Here is a 21,041-nt window from a genome sequence, read left to right as displayed (position 1 = left end):
ACCTTGCAAAAGGCATTATTTATTTAAAAGACTGTTATGTGGGGTGGAATTGCTAGCTAAAACGTCCAACCCGCCTCTTTTATCCGGGCTAGGGACTCTGAGATAACCTATGACATCATCAGCAAAGGAACTTGCTTTATTCAAGATAACCTGTGGCATTATCAACAATTTCTTAACATTGAGCTGTTCTGCAAAGCTGCATTTAAGAAATAATTTATTAACGGTATCATTGCGGTCCAAACAAATCTGATGTTTCACACCATTGAACTAAGCAGCAGCCATGTTGAAAGTCTCAGCTCTGTCTGTCCTTGAGCCGCAGAGATATTTGAGCCACAGACAGACAAACAGACAGACAGACAGACAGACAGACAGACAGACAGACAGAGATTCCTTTTATTTTATAGATAGATAGATGGGACTACTTTACAGTGTTAGAGCCTTAGTTAGGTCATCTTTAACTCATGTGATTGATGATGTCACACGTCGGCCCTTTAGAGCATACAATTCAACCCGCAGGAGAAAGTAAAAAAATGACAGAGAAAACATTAATAATTGTGTAAATGAAACTCAACAATATTTGAAGGTGCTCACAGTTTTCCTGGTGCTTATATTGCATGATTGCAGTCATTTTTAATGGTAAACTGTTGAAAAAAATTCAAAATTATTGCAAAATCCTTCAGTTTTCTTAAAATTATTACATAATATTTCCCTTAATTAAATAGAAATTGGTCATAAAATCTATGAGCTTTAAAGTAAATATCCTGTTGGAACTGATATTATATTGACATGACACCTGTCATTAGCATGAATAAGGTGTCATGAAGGCTGTCATTAAGTGTCATTCATTACCCTAACCTTAACCCTAACCCCACTAGATCCCTCCACCTAACCCATAAAATGCCAACATAGCTCCAAAGATCTCATAATTTAGAGAAATGTGTCATAATTTTGCAAAATGTGTCATAATTTAGGGAAATGTTTCATAATTTAGGGAAATAACTCATAAATATAGTTGCACGATACCCACGGTGCCAAATTGTAACGGTTCCTACTATACTAGAAATTCTACACAATGGTACTATGGTGGATTACGATACTACCGGTACCAGTTTCACTGCTAAGTTTCCGCACGCTGGGTCCGACCGTCTGTTAGCTTACTGGCTGTTCGTGTGTTTCTGCCAGCATGAAGGAACTGAAGACAGCTCCGCTTAGACAGAAACTCACTTCGAAACAAACAACAAGCTAAAGTTCTGTCTTGCCTGGACGCGTGCACGGCTTACAGTCACAAACACAAGACAACACATGGCAGAAGCACCGGTTCCGAGCGTCGTCGACAGTGGCATCACTAATTTTGCTCAAAAAACCAAACTCCAAAAGTCTCATTTGGAACTATTTTGTCTTTAAACGAGGCAGAGACAGTAAAGCAATAGGAGATCTACTGTGCAGGCGCTGTCACCAGCTATAGGAGCCAAAGGAGGGAACACTTTTTTTTGTTTTTTTTCCGCACGGACTCAGAACGATCATTTTTTTATTTTATTTACAGAGATATTTATAATGTTCAATTAATATTTACAAATTATATACATACAAAGGAGGGATCAATCCCATAAAACACCAGTGACATCACCCAGAAAATACATACAATATAGTTTTCACAGGGAATCTGTTCCTGTTTATTGTATTTTATCCTCTATAGTTTATTATGTTGGAGAAGAAGCAATATTGTCAAATAATTTTTTTTGTTTTTTTTTTAAAGACAGTGGTTTCTTTATCCTAAGTTGATTATTTATATTAGTTAAACATAAATTGACGTGCAAAGGAAACTGAATGATTATTTTTTTAATTTCAAACATATAAATTCTAACTTCATTTATTAGTTTTTTTCATTGCTTGTATGCTTTTGTTCATGTAATTAATAAGTATTTCTAACTCGTACAAATACATTGCAGTTCATAAAAATAATAATAATAATAAAAAGGCTTCAGTATCGTGATATTACCCAGAACCGTGATACTTTGTCTGGTATAGTATTGTTATTGTTATAGTATAGTTACTGGTGACATCTCTAGTCATAATTGAGTGAAAGTTGTTATAATTTACTGAAATGTGTCACAATTTAGCAAAAAGTGTCATAATTTAATGAAAGATGTCATAATTTAGAGAAATGTGTCATTATTTATTGAAAGGTTTTATAATTTAGAGAACAACACATAATGACAGCCTTCATGACACCTTATTAATGCTAATTTATGCTAAATGACAGCGTAATGTCAGCCATATGTGTAAAGTGACGCCCCTGTTTAAGACTGATGATAATAATTATTGATAAAGGAGGTGTTTGGGATGTGTTGACATGAAGAAACAGAATGAAGTGAGTCTGCACAGAGAACAGAGTGGGTTCAGAGAGCAGTGAACGGCTCTGGTCGTGGCAGCTCATCACAGGTAGAGGAGCTGATAGACGTCAGCAGGAGGAGACGGCACTTCATAAACAGACCTGATCCAACTGTGTGTGTTCCAGACTGCTGTCACACACACGCACACGCACACGCACACGCACACACACACATCTGAATAACATCCACTGTTATCCAGGAAGTTAATTATTATTATTGTCATCTTAAAGATGCAAATCCTTGTTTTCATCAGAAATGAAATGGGTTCAAAGTGACCAAAAACGGTAAAAAAAAAAAAAAAAAAAAAAAAAAAAAAGGATGGTGAAATGGGATTTTAAAAGCCACAAAAATTGGTAAAAAGTTGCAGATTAGAGTGGATAAAAACGGACAGAAAAAGTGGTAAAAATGGTTCAAAGTGTCAATATTAGAACAATTAGTTTCAACTGGCAAATAATGAGCATGACCAATCGTGAATGTGATTAAATTGGCAAAAATAAGCATAAGTGAAAAATGATAATAATGGATCAACATACTTGACATAAGGTGGAAAAAGGGTGGAAAGGGTTTATAGGTGCTGAAAATGTCTTAAAAGTGGTAAAAATGTACAGAAAAGGCATTGAAATTTTATGGAGAAGTGGCAGAAATGGGAGTAATGTTGCAAAAATATATTTAAAGCGTACAAGTAGCCAATTACAGTAACGTGAGTAATAATAATCTGTTACTTTCACATCTGCTTAATGGAAATATTGCACATCAAGGCAGTTTTTGGCCAGCATGCAGCACACGTACATTTGAATTTTCAAGTAACAATTAAATACTAGATGAGGACAATAAACAATAGAGAGTGATTTGAATAATAAAGGCGATCCAAATATAGGACGATCATTGACTTCCACTGTGACGCAGATAAAGAAAGATGTTGTCAATATAAACTGACAATAAAAAGATATGATTGTGCTTTTCTTAGTGTCATTGACCTGAGAAAACGAAATAAAAAGAGCACAGGCAAAACGTATGATAGCAAAACAACGTTCTTATTCCCCTTCTGCAGACAAGGGCAACTGGTAAGCACAATATTACTCCCAATACACAAAAGCACAACCAAAACACACAACATGATTCAAAAATGTGCGAGACAAAATACAAAAATGCACAAAGATTGAAAACTATAAAGACGACAACAAAAATACACAAAAAGAGAGAATAATATTCAAAATCACTCCAAAAATACACCACATTACTCCAAAAACACACAAAATGACAGAGAAATACATGAAAGAACAGCAAAAATACACTAAAGTAGAACCAAAATACACAAAATTACTTCAAACATGCACAAAAATAATTGAAAAATATATAAAACAACAACAAAAATACACAAAATGAGAGAATAATATACAAAGTGACAACAAAAACAGACAACATAATATCCACTGCTATCCAGGAAGTTTATTATTATTTGCTCCATAGTATATATTCATCTTAAATCCTTTTAATCAGAAATAAAATGGGTTATATAATGGGGTAATGTAATTTATTTACTTGTAACAATTAGTTTAAACTGGCAAATAATGGCCGTGACAAATCCTGAATGTGGTTAATTTGGCAAAAATAAACATAAAATATGGTGAAAAGAGGATAAAAGTGACAATAATGGGTCAACATATGCGACATTGCTCTTAACAAAGGCGGATGCTTAGCCCTCTGCTCCCTCCCTGCCTTATCTGCCCTGCTGCTGCTCTAATAGGAGCCTCTACATCTCTATCCAAAAACCGAAGTTATGGAATTGATCAGCTGGTCTCAATGCAATCCAGCAAATTTTTTCAACAAAAGAACGGGCAGAGGTGAGCCCGCTTGTGCGGACAAAACACGAGGACGTGGGTGACGTCCACAAACAGTAATTGGAATTATGGTAGCAGGTATGCTGCTGATTGGAGCTGGCAGCTTCCTGACAATGGCAAAGTCTGGATTACGTTGGCAGCAGTTTTGGGAACGCTACCAGTAGATAAATAAGTAAGTAATTTTTATTTCTAAAGTGCTTTTCTCAGATAAAAATCACAAAGTGCTGTACAGAACAAAGGAGAAATTAAAACAACAGGTGCAACATCAAAAAAGGAAAGTAAAACAAAGGGGAATTTACAACAACAGCATCATAAAAGGATAAAAGGATAATAAAAGTTAAAAATCCAATTAAAATCCATTTAACCAAAGGCTTTTCTGAACAGCGCAGTCTTCAAATGATTCTTAAAAGAGTCCACACAGTCAAGCTCCCGAAAGGAATGGTGCAGGTCATTCCAGAGTCTGGGGGCCACAGCCTGGAACGCCAGGTCTCCCCGGGTTTTAAAATGAGTTTTAGGGATCCTTAGGAGACCCTGCCTGTAGACCGAAGGATGCGCCCTGAAGTGTAGGGCTACAGTAAGTCAGTGATATACTGAGGAGCCTGACCATGGAGCGAACGGAAGTCACTTTCTGATGGATTGGGCAGGACTGTCAACACTCAAACTCATGTGATAAACAAAAGTAATCAGATGCTACTGGAAACGTCTACGTGGAATGGAATCCAACTGGGAGAAGTCAAACTGCTCAGCTTTCGATAAGGCCACCATATTGTAGATAAACTGTAGACTGCACGGAAAATTTTAGGTGCCAGTCGACCAAAAAAAAATTCCTTATCTAGATTCGGTCTCCCCTCAAACAGCCGTTGAAGCCGGTTCATCTATTCACCAGGATGTTGTGTCCCCAACTCCTCCTCCTCTCCCCACTACCACCTGGTTTCACATCATTTGCACCTGGGTTGAACTGTCCAGAATGAAGCAATAGGGATCATGTTTCAACGCCTTCTTTGGCCCCCATCCCCTCTCCCTCCCTGGCTGCAGGAGAGGCGCTGCACGTGCGCGCCCCCCCAGCGGCCAGCTGCAATCCTTCCCCCCGACAATACGTGCTTTGTCAAGTTTTTGTTGTAATTGTTTCTCATGGGCTTATGTGCTGAGGAGTTTTTCCCTAGTCCTACACTGTGCACCCCTAAGGGAACATAGTGTAGGATCTGCCTTTTTTCCCCTCTCCTTTCCTCCTGTTTTCCCATTTTTCATCGAAGGATACAGGGCGCCGCCCTTGTGGGGACCCACAGTTCTCTCGCGCCTGTTCTCCCATATGATATGTGCTTGTTTTTGTGCTGTCTTTTGTCAGATTGTCTTTTCATGTTTCTTGGACAGGATGTAACGGACATGCAAATTTCCCCTTCATGGGACAAATAAAGAATATCTCATCTCATCTCAAAAGTGGTGGAAAGGATTTATAAGTGCTGGAAATGTCTTGAAAGTGGAAAAAATTTGCAGAAAAGTCATTGAAATGTGATGGAGAAGTGTCACAAATGAGTAATGCAAAAATGTATTAAAAGGAGCAAAAATATGGCAAGAAAAAGTGATGAAAATAGGTTAAAATATGGTGAGTTTGGTGTAGTTGCAGAAAAAGGGTAAAAATAAGAAAAAATAGGCTCAAATATTCTTAGTTTCTTCAAGGCATCTGGCGACCCCCTCCCAGTGTCTCGCGACCCAAGATGGGGTTGAGAACCCCTTTCTTAGAAAAACTCTCTCATTTTATCTGCGTTACAGTTGAATGTAGCCCAGCGCTAAATTACAATAAAGTTTGAGTGCCTCCAATTTTCTAGAATTGCATAAAAAGAGGCGGAAAAAAACTTTTTTTATTTATCTCTCTATTTAAAATCAGGCCCTAACATGAAATGCCTCACATTCATGTTATTCATTAGAAAACCAGTGATTTATGGCCTAAAAAGTCAAACAATCCTGACATTATTATGACTGCATTTTATTGTGAAAAGGCTCTGGTACAAAGACAGGTTTACACAATACAATACGATATATCCCACTATATGATTATTACAACTTTATTATCAAAACATTAAATTTATATCCTCAAAATATTACAACTTTGATCTTGAAATATTATGACTTTAATCTCATTAAATTTTGACTTTAATATTGAAATATTGCAACTTTAATCTTGAAATAATATGACTTTAATCTTGAAATATTCCGAATTTAATCTCATAAAATTGTGATTTTTTTTTTAAGATACGACTTTATTCTCCTAAAATTATGACTTTAATCTTGAAATATTACGAATTTAATCTCATAAAATTATGACTTTATTCTTGAAATTTTACAACTTTAATCTCAGAAAATTACGACTTTATTCTTGAAATATTACGACTTTATTCTCATGAAATGAAAACTTAATTTTGAAATATTACGACGACTTTCATCTTGAAATACTACAACTTCAATTTCATAAAATTACAATTTTATTTATTAAATAAACTATGTATTTGAATGTGGCTCTAATACATTGTCGTAAGACAGGTAAAGATGATGAAACGGAAACAAATCATGGAAATGTAAAGTAATGCAGAAAACGTAAACCCTGAAACGAAATTTTAGAATTTTTAATCTGAGTCTCAGTGTAAATAAAATAAAAGATTGTATTTTAATGCATTGTTCTTTATTTTCATTACTTTGATGATATCAGTCACACAAACAGCTTTAGACAAAGGAACTGAGGAAAGGTCAGAGTCCACTACACAACATACACACACACACACACACACACGCACACACACACACACACACACACAGAATAACAACAACGTCACATATTACAATAAAACACATTACAAGCATTATTTAAATGTGTAACAACAACTTTGAATGGAGTCAATGATTGAAAAAGCTTGTTTTGAGTCTGCATAAACAAATAACTCATGTTCTTGTGCAGCCGACTCATAATTAAAGTGTGTGTGAACTCCATAAAGACGACATAATGCAATAAACACAGAGTGTCAGCAGCAGCAGGGACATAAAGCGCTCTCTATCTGGTCTTTTATGAGCCGCTGCCCGTCATTTATTGGTTGAACTCTTGTCTTCACACACACACACACACACACACTACTGTGAGGATGCACGGGAAAACACAGCCAGCATCGGCATTTATGGGACAAATCAATGACTTATGCACCGCCTTTTATTGTTGTGCTTATATCCTCTGACTGTGTAGTGTGGACACACACACACGTTTTTAGAAAACCAGTTGATGGATATTCAAACGATGAGTTACATTTGTCAACCAATCATTGTTTAATATTATTACAATCGTACAGTGGCTGAGAAGTGCAAATGCTACAAATAAATCAACTAATTAATTATGAGTACAATAAAAAATTAATTATTGAAATACCACAACGATTTTATGAAAACTGAAAACAAATTTACAAATGCTGAATTTTTCTTTACAAATACTGAAAACACCTTTACTCTTGTTGTTTCTAATTGTTTCGTCATTTCTATTTTTTCTCCCCAAATTATTCTGTAAATTTGTTTCAAAAATGTAAATTTGTTGTGGTATTTGTACGTGTGTTTTGCTCGACAATGTTAATTTTGCATGGCATCAGTGAAATTGTTCAAAAACTAAATAAAAACAAAGGCAGGAGAAACTCTACAATAAAATGTATACGCTGGAAAAATCTATATGACAATGTCGTTTGGACATTTTATCAAATAAACAAGAAAGTTCTATTATCGTGGTCGGAAAGTAGATTTCTGTTTTTTTTTTTAATTATCATTATTAATTTATTAATTAATGTATTTTTACCTAACCAAAGCCCTTTCGTATATTTGATCATACAGTCTATTTTTACCACAACTTTCCCTTCACTCTGATCATTCTTTGATAAATTATTATATATATATATATATATATATATATATATATATAAGTTACTTGGTGTGTTTGTTTTGTCTTCATAAAGATACTGAATCCAGTGAATTATTTATCCACATTCTAAACCAGGGATGTCAAATTTATTCTAGTCCAGGGGACAAATACTGAGCAGTTTTAACATGAATGTACCATAAATATATAAAGTATGTAAAGAACAAACAATATCAGGCAATAATTAAGTTATTTCAATGTTTTGCCACTAAAATGACTTCCATCATGTGATATAATAATTGGTAAAACTGTGGCGTTCCATTGAATGTGTGTATTTGGAGGGAGTGAGATACAGTATTTACATCTGGATTAGTTTGTGATTTACACAATAATTTTTACTTTCTCCTGCAGGACACGTGGATGTCGACTTGTCTCTTTATTATTTTATTTCAAAAAATCTTTTGAATTAAATAAAAAAATCAGTTAACTAAAAAAAACAACTTTTCAATCTAAAAAGTGTTCAAATGCAATTATTTTGGTGTCGAATATTTTTTTTTGCATTTGAACACTTTTTTTTATGGATTGAAAATATGTATTTTTGATTTTATAATAAAGACACAAATCGACCTCCATAGACACATTGGATGCTCTAAAGCAGTGATTCCCAACCAGGGGTACGTGTACCCTGCACATTGCAGGAGGTACTATACGGAAACATTGATGAATGAATTTGTAATATAATGAGTTATAATGTAGAGTTATATAATGATAACAATGAGTTACAGTACATGTTTTATAAGCCTATATCAGACACTGTGCACGCTCAGCATAAAACTATTCCACCTGATGTCAATAAACACCATCAATGAAATAAACAATAATGGCATTATTTCACTACAAAATCATGTTGAAGTTGATCAAACTTATAACCTCACAATTAAAGCAAATATATTTTCTGATATGTACAATATTTATGAATGCATGGGAAATAATTCATAATGTAGTTTTAATCTATTGTGTTCAGGGTAAATCGTAGCGACATGTTGACGTTAACAAGCTGCTGTTGTTCAAACTGTTTAGAGCCGGTGTCAAACCCATGGCCTGGGGGCCAAATACGGCCTATTAGAGCATCCAATTTGGACCGCAGGAGAAAGTAAAAATTACAGAAAAAAACATGAATCATTGTGTAAATGAAACTCCCCAGTGCTTATATCATATGATTAAACAATTGAAAAAACTTAAAAATCATACAAAATTCTTAAATTTTCCTTAAATTAAGACATAATATTTATCTTAATTAAATAGAAAGTGGTCACAAAATCTAGGAAATTCAAAGTAAAGACCATGTTTGGACTGATATCTATCAATTACTGCTTGGATATCGTCGGTTTCTTTCATAATTTGTATTTTATGTATGTGTAGAAGTGCAAATGAGGGAACAAATATGTTTAAATTACTTGTTTTCCATGAAAAATCTGTTTCACTTTAGATCAAACTGCTCCATATTTGGAGTAGAGGAAGAAAACATGTAAACAACATGTAAAGAAAACAAGGGGTGCTAAAGTAATAGTGACAATGGGGTTCTCTTAGTTTAAAGAGAGATTAAGGGGGTACACGAGACATACAAGTGTGGTAAACACTGCTTTAAAGCAGGGGTTCTCAACATGGTCTCACCCTGGGACCCATTTTAGAATTCAACCAACCAAATTTAGTTCATCTTTCTTTTTTTCTTAACATAAATCTATATATTTTCACGTGCAACTTGCATTTCACAGCATGCCTGTCCAAAGAAAATTTATTTCAAAATAAAAGTCAAGTCCAACATGAGAGACATTAAGTATTTATCTATTTTTGACCAGCTGTCCACGACCCACCCAGTACAGGTCCGCGACCTACTTTTGGGTCCCGACCCACCAGTCTAGAATCATTGCTTTAACAAAGGACCGGATTTGGCCCGCGGGCCTTGAGTTTGACACAAAACTTTCCACAAAAGTTGAATGATTGTAGACACACACCTGCTGCACCAAAGTAAAGCACAGTCCCTCACATTATACTGGATAAAATATCATCATTAATGTGGTAGTTATTATCATTACCTTCTGAATCCTTCCATCCATGTCCAGGTAGATGACTCTGTAGGAGGAAGAAGCAGAACCCATGGTTCCTCTGCTCTGACTGACTTTCAGAGGCTGTGAGTGGTCAGCAGCTCATCCTGTATGATTAGTAATATTAGTAATATTAGTAACAGTAGTGGTGGTAGTGGTAGGTTTACGTGTCCGCTCTACGGTCACCGTGACACCGTCTGCCGCTCGTCGCCGTCGCGCACTTCATAAAGGCTCCGTCCCCGCGCGCGCCCCCGCCTTCATCCAACCGCGCACATTTCCTGGCAGTGCGCGTCTCCGCTCACAGACACTTCACCTCAGATTAGATTATAAATATATACAGTAAGTGTGTTACACTCACTGTATAGGAGCAGTGGCGGCTCTAGAGATTTATTACTGGGGGGGTCCATGGTGTGGGGGGGGTGTCACATACTGAGTTTATCCCCGTGCTGAGATCATAACCCTAACCTAACCCTACACAATCCAATAAACAAATAAAACAAAAATGAATTATAATTTTTTTAGCAAAAAAATAATTCTGCGGTAGTGCGCATGTGCGCATATACAATCGAGGTAAACTCAGTCCGTGACACTGGATTGTTTGTAGGAGGTGCTAGTGAATTCTGACACAATACAAACACCAACAAATAATACCGCAATAGATTTATGGATTAATTGATCCCAGACTAATATACTGTACAGAAGGGTTTTGTGTTTTTGTTTACTTCAATCATCAAAACAATCAATACAGTATCTATGTCCCCGAACCAAAAACTAAAACAAACAGCAGCTGATCACAATCACTCCAAAACTAAAGGGAAAGGGTTTCACATCTTGGTTGTAACAAAACATTTACAAAACAGTGCAACTGTGAACAGCAACAAATGTAGGCGTAGCACAATATCTATACTACAAAGATAGAAAGGTGTGTGTGTGTGTGTGTGTGTGTGTGTGTGTGTGTGTGTGTGTGTGTGTGTGTGTGTGTGTGTGTGTGTGCGTGCGTGTCTCAAATATCTCTGCGGTTCAGGGACAGACGGAGCTGAGACTTTCAACATGGCTGCCTTATGATTCAAATGTGTGCAATGTTGCATTTGTTTGGACTGCAATGATACCGTTGATTAATTATTTCATAAAAAAATTGTGCACCAGAGCGAGTCACATGTGCGCTCGAGCCACCCCCACTTCCGCTGTGTGTGTGTGTGTGTGTGCCTCGCAGCAGGCTGTATGCTCTGTGTCGGGATAGCAGAGCTGAGACAGGGAACGTGGTGTCCCGGCCAGCAGAGCGCCAACTCTCCGCTGTGGCTTCACTTTTCGCTCGCTTTGGGTGAACCGTGCGTGCGTGTGTGTTTAATTCAGATTAAGTTTGCATTAGGAATTGAGTTTTTACAAGGTCATTTTAAAGAAGATTTAACTTTTATTCTGAATTAAAGAGGAATTAAAGCTCCCTGTAAACGTGAGTGTCTCAAAATGTTTCTCAGACATAACTTTATGTTGGTGCTTTTGCTTTTTCCAAATTTATTCATTTAAATATATGAAAACACAATAGTTATCACTCTCCACATTTCACCACAAACCTAAATGTCCCTGACGTCCCACCTTCAAACACAACCTCATTTGGCCATTCATGAAAAAGCTACTGGCCCCTCCCACTTTTCTATAGCTATACAGGTGCTGGTCATAAAATTTAAATATCATGAAAAAGTAGATTTATTTCAGTAATTCCATTCAAAAAGTGAAACTTGTATAATGTATACATTCATTTCACACAGACTGACATATTTCAAGTGTTTACTTATTTTAATGTTGATGATTATAACTGACAACTAATGAAAATTCCAAATTGAGTATCTCAGAAAATTTGAATATTGTGGAGAGGTTCAATATTGAAGACACCTGGTGTCCTGCAAAGGCCTTTAAATGGTCTCCAGTCTAGTTCTGTAGGTCTACACAATCATGGGGAAAACTGCTGACCTGACAGTTTTCCAAAAGACGACCCTTGACACCTTGAACAAGGAGGACAAGACACAAAAGGTCATGGCTAAAGAGGCTGGATGTTCACAGAGCTCTGTGTCCAAACACATTATTAGAGAGGTGAAGGGAATGAAAAGATGTGGTAGAAAAAAGTCTACAAGCAATAGTGGTAACCACGCCCCCTGGAGAGGATTGTGAAACTAAACCCATTCAAAAATGTGATGGAGATTCACAAAGAGTGACTGTAGCTGGAGTCAGAGCTTCAAGAACCACCACGTACAGACATGTGTAAGACATGGTTTCAGCTCTCACATTCCTTGTGTCAAACCACTCTTGAACCAGAGACAGCGTCAGAAGAGTCTCTCCTGGGCTAAAGACAAAAAGGACTGGACTGCTGCTGAGTGGTCCATAGTTATGTTCTCTGATGAAAGTACATTTAGCATGTTCTTTGAAGATCAAGGTCCCAGAGTCTGGAGGAAGAGAGGAGAGGAACAGAATCCATGATGTTTGAGGTGGAGTGTAAAGTTTCCACAGTCAGTGATGGTTTGGGGTGCAATGTCATGTGCTGGTGTTGGTCCACTGTGTTTCCATAGGTCCAAGGTCAACGCAACCATCTACCAGGAAGTGTTAGAGCACTTCATGCTTCCTGCTGCTGACCACCTTTATGGAGATGCACATTTCATTTTCCAACAGGACCTAACACCTGCACACAGTGCCACAGCTACCAGTACCTGGTTTAAGGACCATGGTGTCCCTGTTCTTGATTGGCCAAAAAACTCGCCTGACCTTAACCACATAGAACATCTATGAGATATTGTGAAGAGGAAGATGTGAGACACCAGACCCAACAATGCAGAAGAGCTGAAGGTCACTATCAGATCAACCTGGGTTCTCATAACATCTGAGCAGAGACACAGACTGATCCACTCCATGCCACGCTGCATTGTTGCAGTAATTCAGGCAAAAGGAGCCTTAACTAAGTATTGAGTGATTGATGTACATGATCATACTTTACATCTTCATACTTTTCAGTTGGCCAACATTTCTAGAAATATTTTTTTTGTATCGGTCTTAAGTAATATTCTAATTTTCTGAGATACTGAATTTGTGATTTTCATTAGTTGTCAGTTATAATCATCAAAATCAAAAGAAATAAACATTTGAAACATATCAGTCTGTGTGTAATGACCAGTGTTTGAAATAACTGCATTTAAAATAACTGCGTTAGGTAACAGCGTTTTTTTTTTCCAGTAACGGGGTAACGTTACTAAATGTTAAATACGGTGCGATACATGCATTGATTCAATAAACTTTTTTACCAAAAGCATCCCTGGTTTCATACACAGCTGTAGTGAGGAGGTGGGTTAGTGATTATGATTGGCCAAGGCGGCGTCATGTTTCATGGTAGCCAATCAGATGTGCCAGCGCACGCACACGCACACGCACGCACACACACACACAAATAGTTACTTTCCTTTGTAATTAGTTACTTTTATTATAGAGTAATTTAGTTACTAACACAGTTACTTTTTGGATTAAGTAGTGAGTAACTATAACTAATTACTTGTATAAAGTAACGTTCCCAACACTGCTATTTAACTTTTGAATGGAATTTCTGAAATAAATCAACTTTTTCATGATATTCTAATTTTATGACCAGCACCTGTACGTACATACTTCCTCCAGGTACTGCACTAGTATAGTTAAATAAACAAAGCCATCTAACGAAATAAACAGGCTACATAATTTGTGTCCCCTATAAACTTCTCTCCACTCCCATCACCCACGCACACACACACGACAATCATATTAAATGAGTAATATTATTCTAAATGACTCCTAATGGAGCAGTCATTTAGAATAATATTACTTGTTTAATATGATTTATAATAATATAAATAATTTCCTGGAAAAAACAAACAAGCCATTAATCAGTAAAGGCTAAACATAAGCAGGACAATGTACGACAAAGTACGACTGGAACCATTCCGCAACGGTAACAATTTTATCAAATCAATTGTGAATAATAATAATAATAATAATAATAATAATAATAATAATTATAATAATAATAGCACATTACCTGACAAATGTTCAGTTTTATTTTTCAACCATTTACCACTAAGGCAGTTTTCCAATAATATAAACAACAAATTATCACCGTCATTTATTAGGGAGGTATTTTCACCAACGTTAATAATTTGTTTGATTGATAGCAGGATTACTTCAAAAGTACTTTAAAGGAATTTGACAGATTTTAACCAAAGATAGACCTTAAGCTAAGGAATATTCCATTACATTTTGGAGGGAATCCCCATCAATCCACTGATATTGGATCAGTTTGAAAAATGGAAACATTTCTATCTCATCGTTGGCAAAATGTCCAAAACTAATACTGTATCTCGGTTTGTAATTGACCAATCTTTATGTAATTTGACTCAGTTATGTCAGGTTGGTTTCTCAGTTACCCCAACGAGTTCGATCCTGATCCAGGATTTTTGATCAATGATCAGGATCATTGATCATATAATTCAGAATATCTGGAAAAGAGAAGATTTGGAGCTTGGAGGTTTAGCTCTCTCAGAGATCTTGTTTATAGTATTATTCCACTTTGTATAGGAAAATTATGCAAACATCACTGATAAATATTAAGCTCAGACACAAAAAAGAAATCAGAAGAGCCTGAAAAATGTAAATATCCCATTATTATTCAGGTGTGCCAAGTTGCCAAGTTGATTTTGAAAAGAAAATCACTTTAACACTGAAGCGTAAGCCTGTTCAAATGAGCTGGACAATGTCACATTACCATTTTGGATACCGGTCCCTTCACATCCATACTGTTAGCTTAACGGTACTAATAGGGATTTCATGATTTCAATTGAAACTAATACAAAAACTTTTTTTTTTTTTTTTTAACTTTAGCAATTTGACATTAAAATCATTTTTCAAAAAAAGTCGTCAATGTTGCACTCACGGTTTCTGAAACTTTAAATGTGAGCAGTTTTTTAGATAAGTCAACATGTCGGCTTCCTCGTCTCTAACCTTCCACCATCAGGTCACTGGATTCACTCAGGTTAGGGTCCATTTCACAACTTATTTAGTGATAAGGATTTTCATTCGCGTTTTCTCTGTATATTTTACTTCAAACAAAATCCTCAAACAGAAAGCATTGGGCCAGCGGGTCTTGGGTTTGACACCCAAGATCTAAGCAATACAGCTTTATCTGCTCCAGTTCAAACTGATGAAACAGGTTTATGACTCGATTATTACATCATCATTGTCGTACAGGTTGTCCAAACATTTTCAATTTGGCAACGTTTGATTTTATGATTTTCTAATCTCTGAATGTCTCACTTTTACTCATAAGATACCTTCAGATACCTTGTGTATGTGTTTTGCATCGCCTTATCTTAAGATAATTAGAACTGCTTTACATCCATTTATATTCTTCTTCTTTTCGATCCTACCTTCTACATCCCACTCATGTGAATTCAAGTCCTAAAGTCGAGGGTGGGTGAGTTTCTCATTTATAAGACTGTGAAAGTAGATCAAATCACTGACCATGTAGCACAAGTTCTCTTTGATTTTCTTATCTTTACGCTTTCAACCTTCATGTGCTATAATAATATTTATATTAGTTAAGGGCAGATATTTCTCTGTCTGTTCAAAATCTTCAGGCTCGCGGTCAAAGAGGAAAGGAAGCAGGTAAGAAAATAAATAAAGAGTCAGTCGATAAAGGTCATGAAACACTTGGACTTTCACTGGTGGCAGAAGTCTGGCACTAGAGGTCAGGGGCCAAATACAGACTGGTTTGAGCTCAAGTGGGCCACAGATTTTTGGAAGAGAAAATAAGGAATTTGACCTTAATGTGCCTTAGTTTGCATTTTCAGATATAAATGATATCTAAAATATGTAAAGCGTCGACTTTATCCAACAATAAATGACATATCAGTCCCTGCGAGATCTTCACTTTACATTTCCTTGATTATTTGACCAATTTGTATTTAATCTGAGGAAAATGGCAGGATTTTGGAAAAATTGAGAGTTCAAAATTTACTGCCATCGTGTGATATAAGCATGAGAAAACTGTGAGCCCTGCAAATATTGTAGTTTCATTGGATTTGTGTATTTGGATGGACTGAGATATCTACAACTGAAATTGGATCCAAATTGGATTCTCCAAAGAGTTGGATTTGGCCCCTGGGCCTTGAGTTTGACACATGTGATCTAGATTATTCTTGGAATCTTTGACAGTGATAGTTGACAGATCAATGATGTAATAAATACACAAAGTTTGACGTCATTTCTTCCCACTGTGTAATGAACTGAAACTGGGTGAAATCAATGCGTGGTGATTGTTTCTTAGTTCCTTATCTTGTGACTAAATATAGAATGTATGAGTTCCTCACCTCACCTGACCCTTTTTGAAATCTCAAGGATGATGAATATGCATTAAGGCTTTTAAAGACTTGTAAAACTATTATTTCACCAAAAAAAGCTGTTATGAATATGAATGATTGTCTGTACTGACTTTTTAAAAACCAGGTAGGATGTGGGTTTTACTCAAATGTGTTACTTAATTTTCAACACGAAGCAGTATCCTTCACCTGAGGGTCAACAACACATACAGAATGCACTTTAACAATGACACAGTCAATTATTAACCTTCATACCATAAGACTCTCATACCAAGGACACAACCCGTCTCTTGCTTGTTGTCTTCCACTAGCCTGTGTATCAGTTGTGGAGGCACTACCTTCAACAGAAGTGTCCAGATGAGCCTCTACGGTAGAGCTGCAATATGGCCTTAAAAGTTAGACGCAACAAGGCCCAAATCCATCTGAACCATATTTGATCTAAGCCCAACACTGTTTAAATATGTGCATGCACACAGCTCAAGAACAAGTTTTTTATACAGTTTTTAATATAATTTATTCATTATCCAGAGGCCAGTCTTTGATTCACCCCCTCAGTGCCTGAGCCCAGCCCGGGTAAAATGATAGAAATTAGAACCGAACTCAGCCCAACCCGAACTGGTTCATTGAGTCTTGTCGGCTTCTTGCAAATATATTCAGCTCTACTCCACGCAACCACGTCCAGCTTCTGTGAGTGAATCCTGCAGCGTTCCTGAGATCTGTCAGAAATGTAATCCATCCATTGTGCCATTGGTCAACCATAAAGTCTCCTCCCAGATGGTGATCCAAACACTCATCCCAAGTAAGGTGTAAGGTGCAATCCAGTCTGCCTTGTCAGTCATCTGCTGCTGCTCTGAAGGTCATTCTCTCCCAGTCGGCAGAAACACAAATGATGACCTTTCCTCCTGACTGGCTCGCCTAAACAACAATGACGTTGATTACTGGTTCTTAACATTGTTGATGTTTAGCCATTCTCATAGTCGGCACTGCCTGTTCATGTGGATCCCTTCTCTGAGCCGGCACCCCCCCTTATCCTGCCTGAAATCTTCTTCAAATGTAATATTTTTGCCCTGTTGAATTGATGGCCAAGCTTCTAGCAATGTGGCCAACAGACATGATGAGCTCCTGCGGCATAATCTTGCAAGATTTCAGCATAACGCTACTGTTTTCGTAAATCATCTGAAGCATATGTATGTATATATATATATATATATATATATATATATATATAACAATAGTTGACTCTATTAACCCTGAGCTGTTTAATAGCCAATAATGTTGCACTTACACAGAGCTCTGACACGTTACGCTCTGTTGCATACCAAAACTAATGAGCATGGGGCAACACGGATGTTCACACTGCACAATACACAGATATAGTCACACTTGTAGCATTCGTCGAAGATTTTTTTGACACGTCAAAAACTTCTTAAATGCTACGCGCTGTTAGGTTGTGCTTTATTGTGAGTGTCACGAATCACGCAGATTTGACATTCGTAACATGTCGGGGCTCTGTGACACCGCAGCATAAAGTCATCTAAACAGGGAAAGATAATGAAATGAAAACCAAATGGAAAAGTGACGGTGACGTGATAAACCCTGGACCGTAATTGGGAAAATGGTTTATTGATCCGAACGCCCTCCAAAATTGAATTACTGAAATACTTATCCTGATAATTTCATTGAAATCTGTTAGTTTTTGAGTTAAAAGACAAACAAACAAACACAGGCAAAAAAATTGCCACTTCAGCAAAGCAGAAAACAGAAAATCAACTAAATGAAAACAAAAACACATAAAATTAGAGAAAAACATAAAAATTTGACTCCAAACTCGCGCCCACTAAACAACAGAAATACAGAGAAATACTGTTTGTTGTTTTGTGGTGTGCACGTGTTAATGCTCATAAACCTAAACTGGACTTGTGTGTGTTCTCAGTCATCCAGGTTGAATAGGTGATGCTTCCTGGCTGTGATTCTATTTTATTATTTCATGAAATGTCATAAATTTATTGAAGTAAACTTTTTGTCTGGTGTCTGATCAATCACTTCCACTCTATTATCTTATCTGATGTATCTTTGTTGGTTTTGTGAAGTTGTGACTAAATCTCTTCCTCTTTGAATTGAAGCTGCAGCCAGAACATTAGCTTCTGTTTTTTTTAAAAGGCTAATGATGTAACAATGCTTGGTTTGAAACCATTGGAGTGTGTGTACTCACTTTAAGTCTAACTAAGAGGCTCTTGGTCGTCAGGAGCGTACGTGTTGGATGACACCTGACACGTTCACCTGTGACTTCAAGCTGCTTCATGCCATAAAGCCCATGGGTTTAGACAGCCTGCCCTAGGCTGGGCTACTTCAACCTGTCACTGTCTGGGATCTGTGGCTGAGCTTAGTTTGGTAGATCATGGTCAGAATGTCAGAACATAAAAACCCTTCTATGCGTCCGTCTACAGGACGCACACTGCAATGCATTAAACAAAAAGAGTGTTTACAGTGGAGATGAAAACAAGATTCACAATTTCTTTCTTGCAAATCATTTTCCAATTATTGATCTATGAGGACTACGCCATCACCCTCATTTATCAACCTAACATGAAAACAGGTGTAAATCTGAGTGCACATTTGATCGTACGACAGGACTAATGTGTGATTTATGAAACATTCGTATCCGACCAATCCCAGCGTAAATATGATCGGGTGTTGATAAATTTGGCGGCTGAATTCGATCATTACGCTCATGAACACGTCAACAAACTTGTTACGGCCAGCGGTTTAGGAGGCTCCGCCCACTGAGGTCAAACAAGAAAATAAACATTTCCAAGCTGAAAATCGGTATCCTCACATCAGAGGTGGAGAAAAACAATTTTTTTTTGAACGTGTGAAAATTGGACTTAGGAGCTTATTTAAGTGCTCTGTTGGAGAATCAGCAACTGAACTGGTGACGTCTGCCCCCCTGTGCGCACTGAGAACAACTTTACAACAGAGATCCTGGAGAACCTCAGACTGCACGCTTGAATCAATAAATATCATATTAAAAGAAGTGAATATCAAAAATAAAAAATAACTTAATGTTGTCCCTTGTCTGTGTTTATTATGCCTTCAGCCAATTTCACCTATAATTCATCACATTACTAATTAAATACTGTAGCACATTTGTAAAAGTTTAGGGTATACTTTAAAAGCATGAAGATAAGCACCAAGAAAAAGACATAAAATACAAGACAAGATTAGAAGACAACGTAGACTGGTGCTTCAAATATACCAATCTCGACATACTACGCCTCACCCACTCTACACCGATCTGTAACTTCTCTCTTGTCCAACACCTTAAGTACATTGCTCATATACAGTAACTAGACTTCCTAACTCAGCCCAGCAAAAACAAATTCTGTTCCGCTCTAATAATAAACGTATACCCATGACATATGGAAAAACTACGATAAACCTACAGGCCTTTCTTCTATTCAACTCTGAAGCAGTGGAAGGAGAAAATTGATGATAATGATGATGAATGAGGTCATGTTTCCTCCGTAAAGTCACCAGTGATGTGCTGAACACAGTTTCAACCCTTTGGCTCCACAGGAAGAAAAAAGGGACTATCATCTTAAATAGACTATTCCTGTGGTCAGAAGAAGAGAGGCGGACAACAAAGCGACGTAGTAGTTCATGTGAGTGTTTGAAACAGCTGACAGTTTAGAGTTTACTTCTCAGTTTCACGTTTAGTAGCCGTAATACCACCTTGTATCGCTTTTATGGGAGGATCTGACGTGTTTGTTTTGCTAATTTTGTTGTGAGTAGCTTGATTTGATTGACTCCTGATTTTCAATTAATTAAACTCTCTTGAATTTTGTTTAGACTTTCAATTTTTATGAATCTGTTGGCATTACAACCTGCCGCCTCCAAACGTCCCGCCCCTTCATAACCCTGACAATAACAACAACAACCAATCAGTGCATCAGACAAAAAACTGTTGGAAACAAAGGCAAGTTTTATTTTACCTCACATGGAAATCATCCCTCCCCTCATTACATTGTGCTTATTATTTTAAGAAAATGACAAGAGGCACACATTAGGAGAATGCGTGGAAGAATGGAACAGTACAAAAATAGACATCGATTTACAATAAAACATTTTGTAGATATGATAACAGGCCACCTTTGAATAAATAGTAAATAAATCTGAAAATAAATTATTGGCACTTGTTTTTTTTCCTTGAGTCTGAATGATTACACATAGTTCATATTATCATTACTACAATAACCACATTCAACGTCAATTTAAACCACTAACAACGACCTCATTGGCCCTGATTATCAGCAATGTTGTGTCCAAAGAACAATGTACATTTTATTTTACATTCATTTGTCAGGCCACCATCTTAGTCATACACGGAACCACAAAAAACTTCAAAAAGTACATTTTAGTTGAACTTTAGTGCC

General features: G+C 36.8%; 1 protein-coding gene across 7 annotated transcripts in view; it reads right to left on the bottom strand.

Annotated features, from left to right (window-relative positions):
• Positions 1-10,454, bottom strand: part of pde9aa (phosphodiesterase 9aa) — a 44,401-nt gene extending 33,947 nt beyond the window's left edge. For 4 of the 7 annotated variants that reach the window (XM_028435576.1, XM_028435577.1, XM_028435578.1 and 1 more), the window contains exon 1: positions 10,214-10,453. In XM_028435576.1, the coding sequence (XP_028291377.1) occupies positions 10,214-10,276 (63 nt within the window). In that variant the 5' untranslated portion in view covers positions 10,277-10,453. Of the gene's footprint in view, positions 1-10,213 lie in introns of all 7 variants that reach the window. The other 3 variants (XM_028435575.1, XM_028435579.1, XM_028435581.1) reach the window with 3 other exon arrangements.
• Between the last annotated feature and the right edge of the window lie 10,587 nt (positions 10,455-21,041).

This window comes from Gouania willdenowi, chromosome 21, assembly GCF_900634775.1.
Source record: "Gouania willdenowi chromosome 21, fGouWil2.1, whole genome shotgun sequence".
NCBI classification, from domain to species: Eukaryota; Metazoa; Chordata; class Actinopteri; order Blenniiformes; family Gobiesocidae; genus Gouania; species Gouania willdenowi.
The sequence above is the reverse complement of the archived record's forward strand: the minus strand, read 5'-3'. Positions and strand labels throughout refer to the sequence as shown.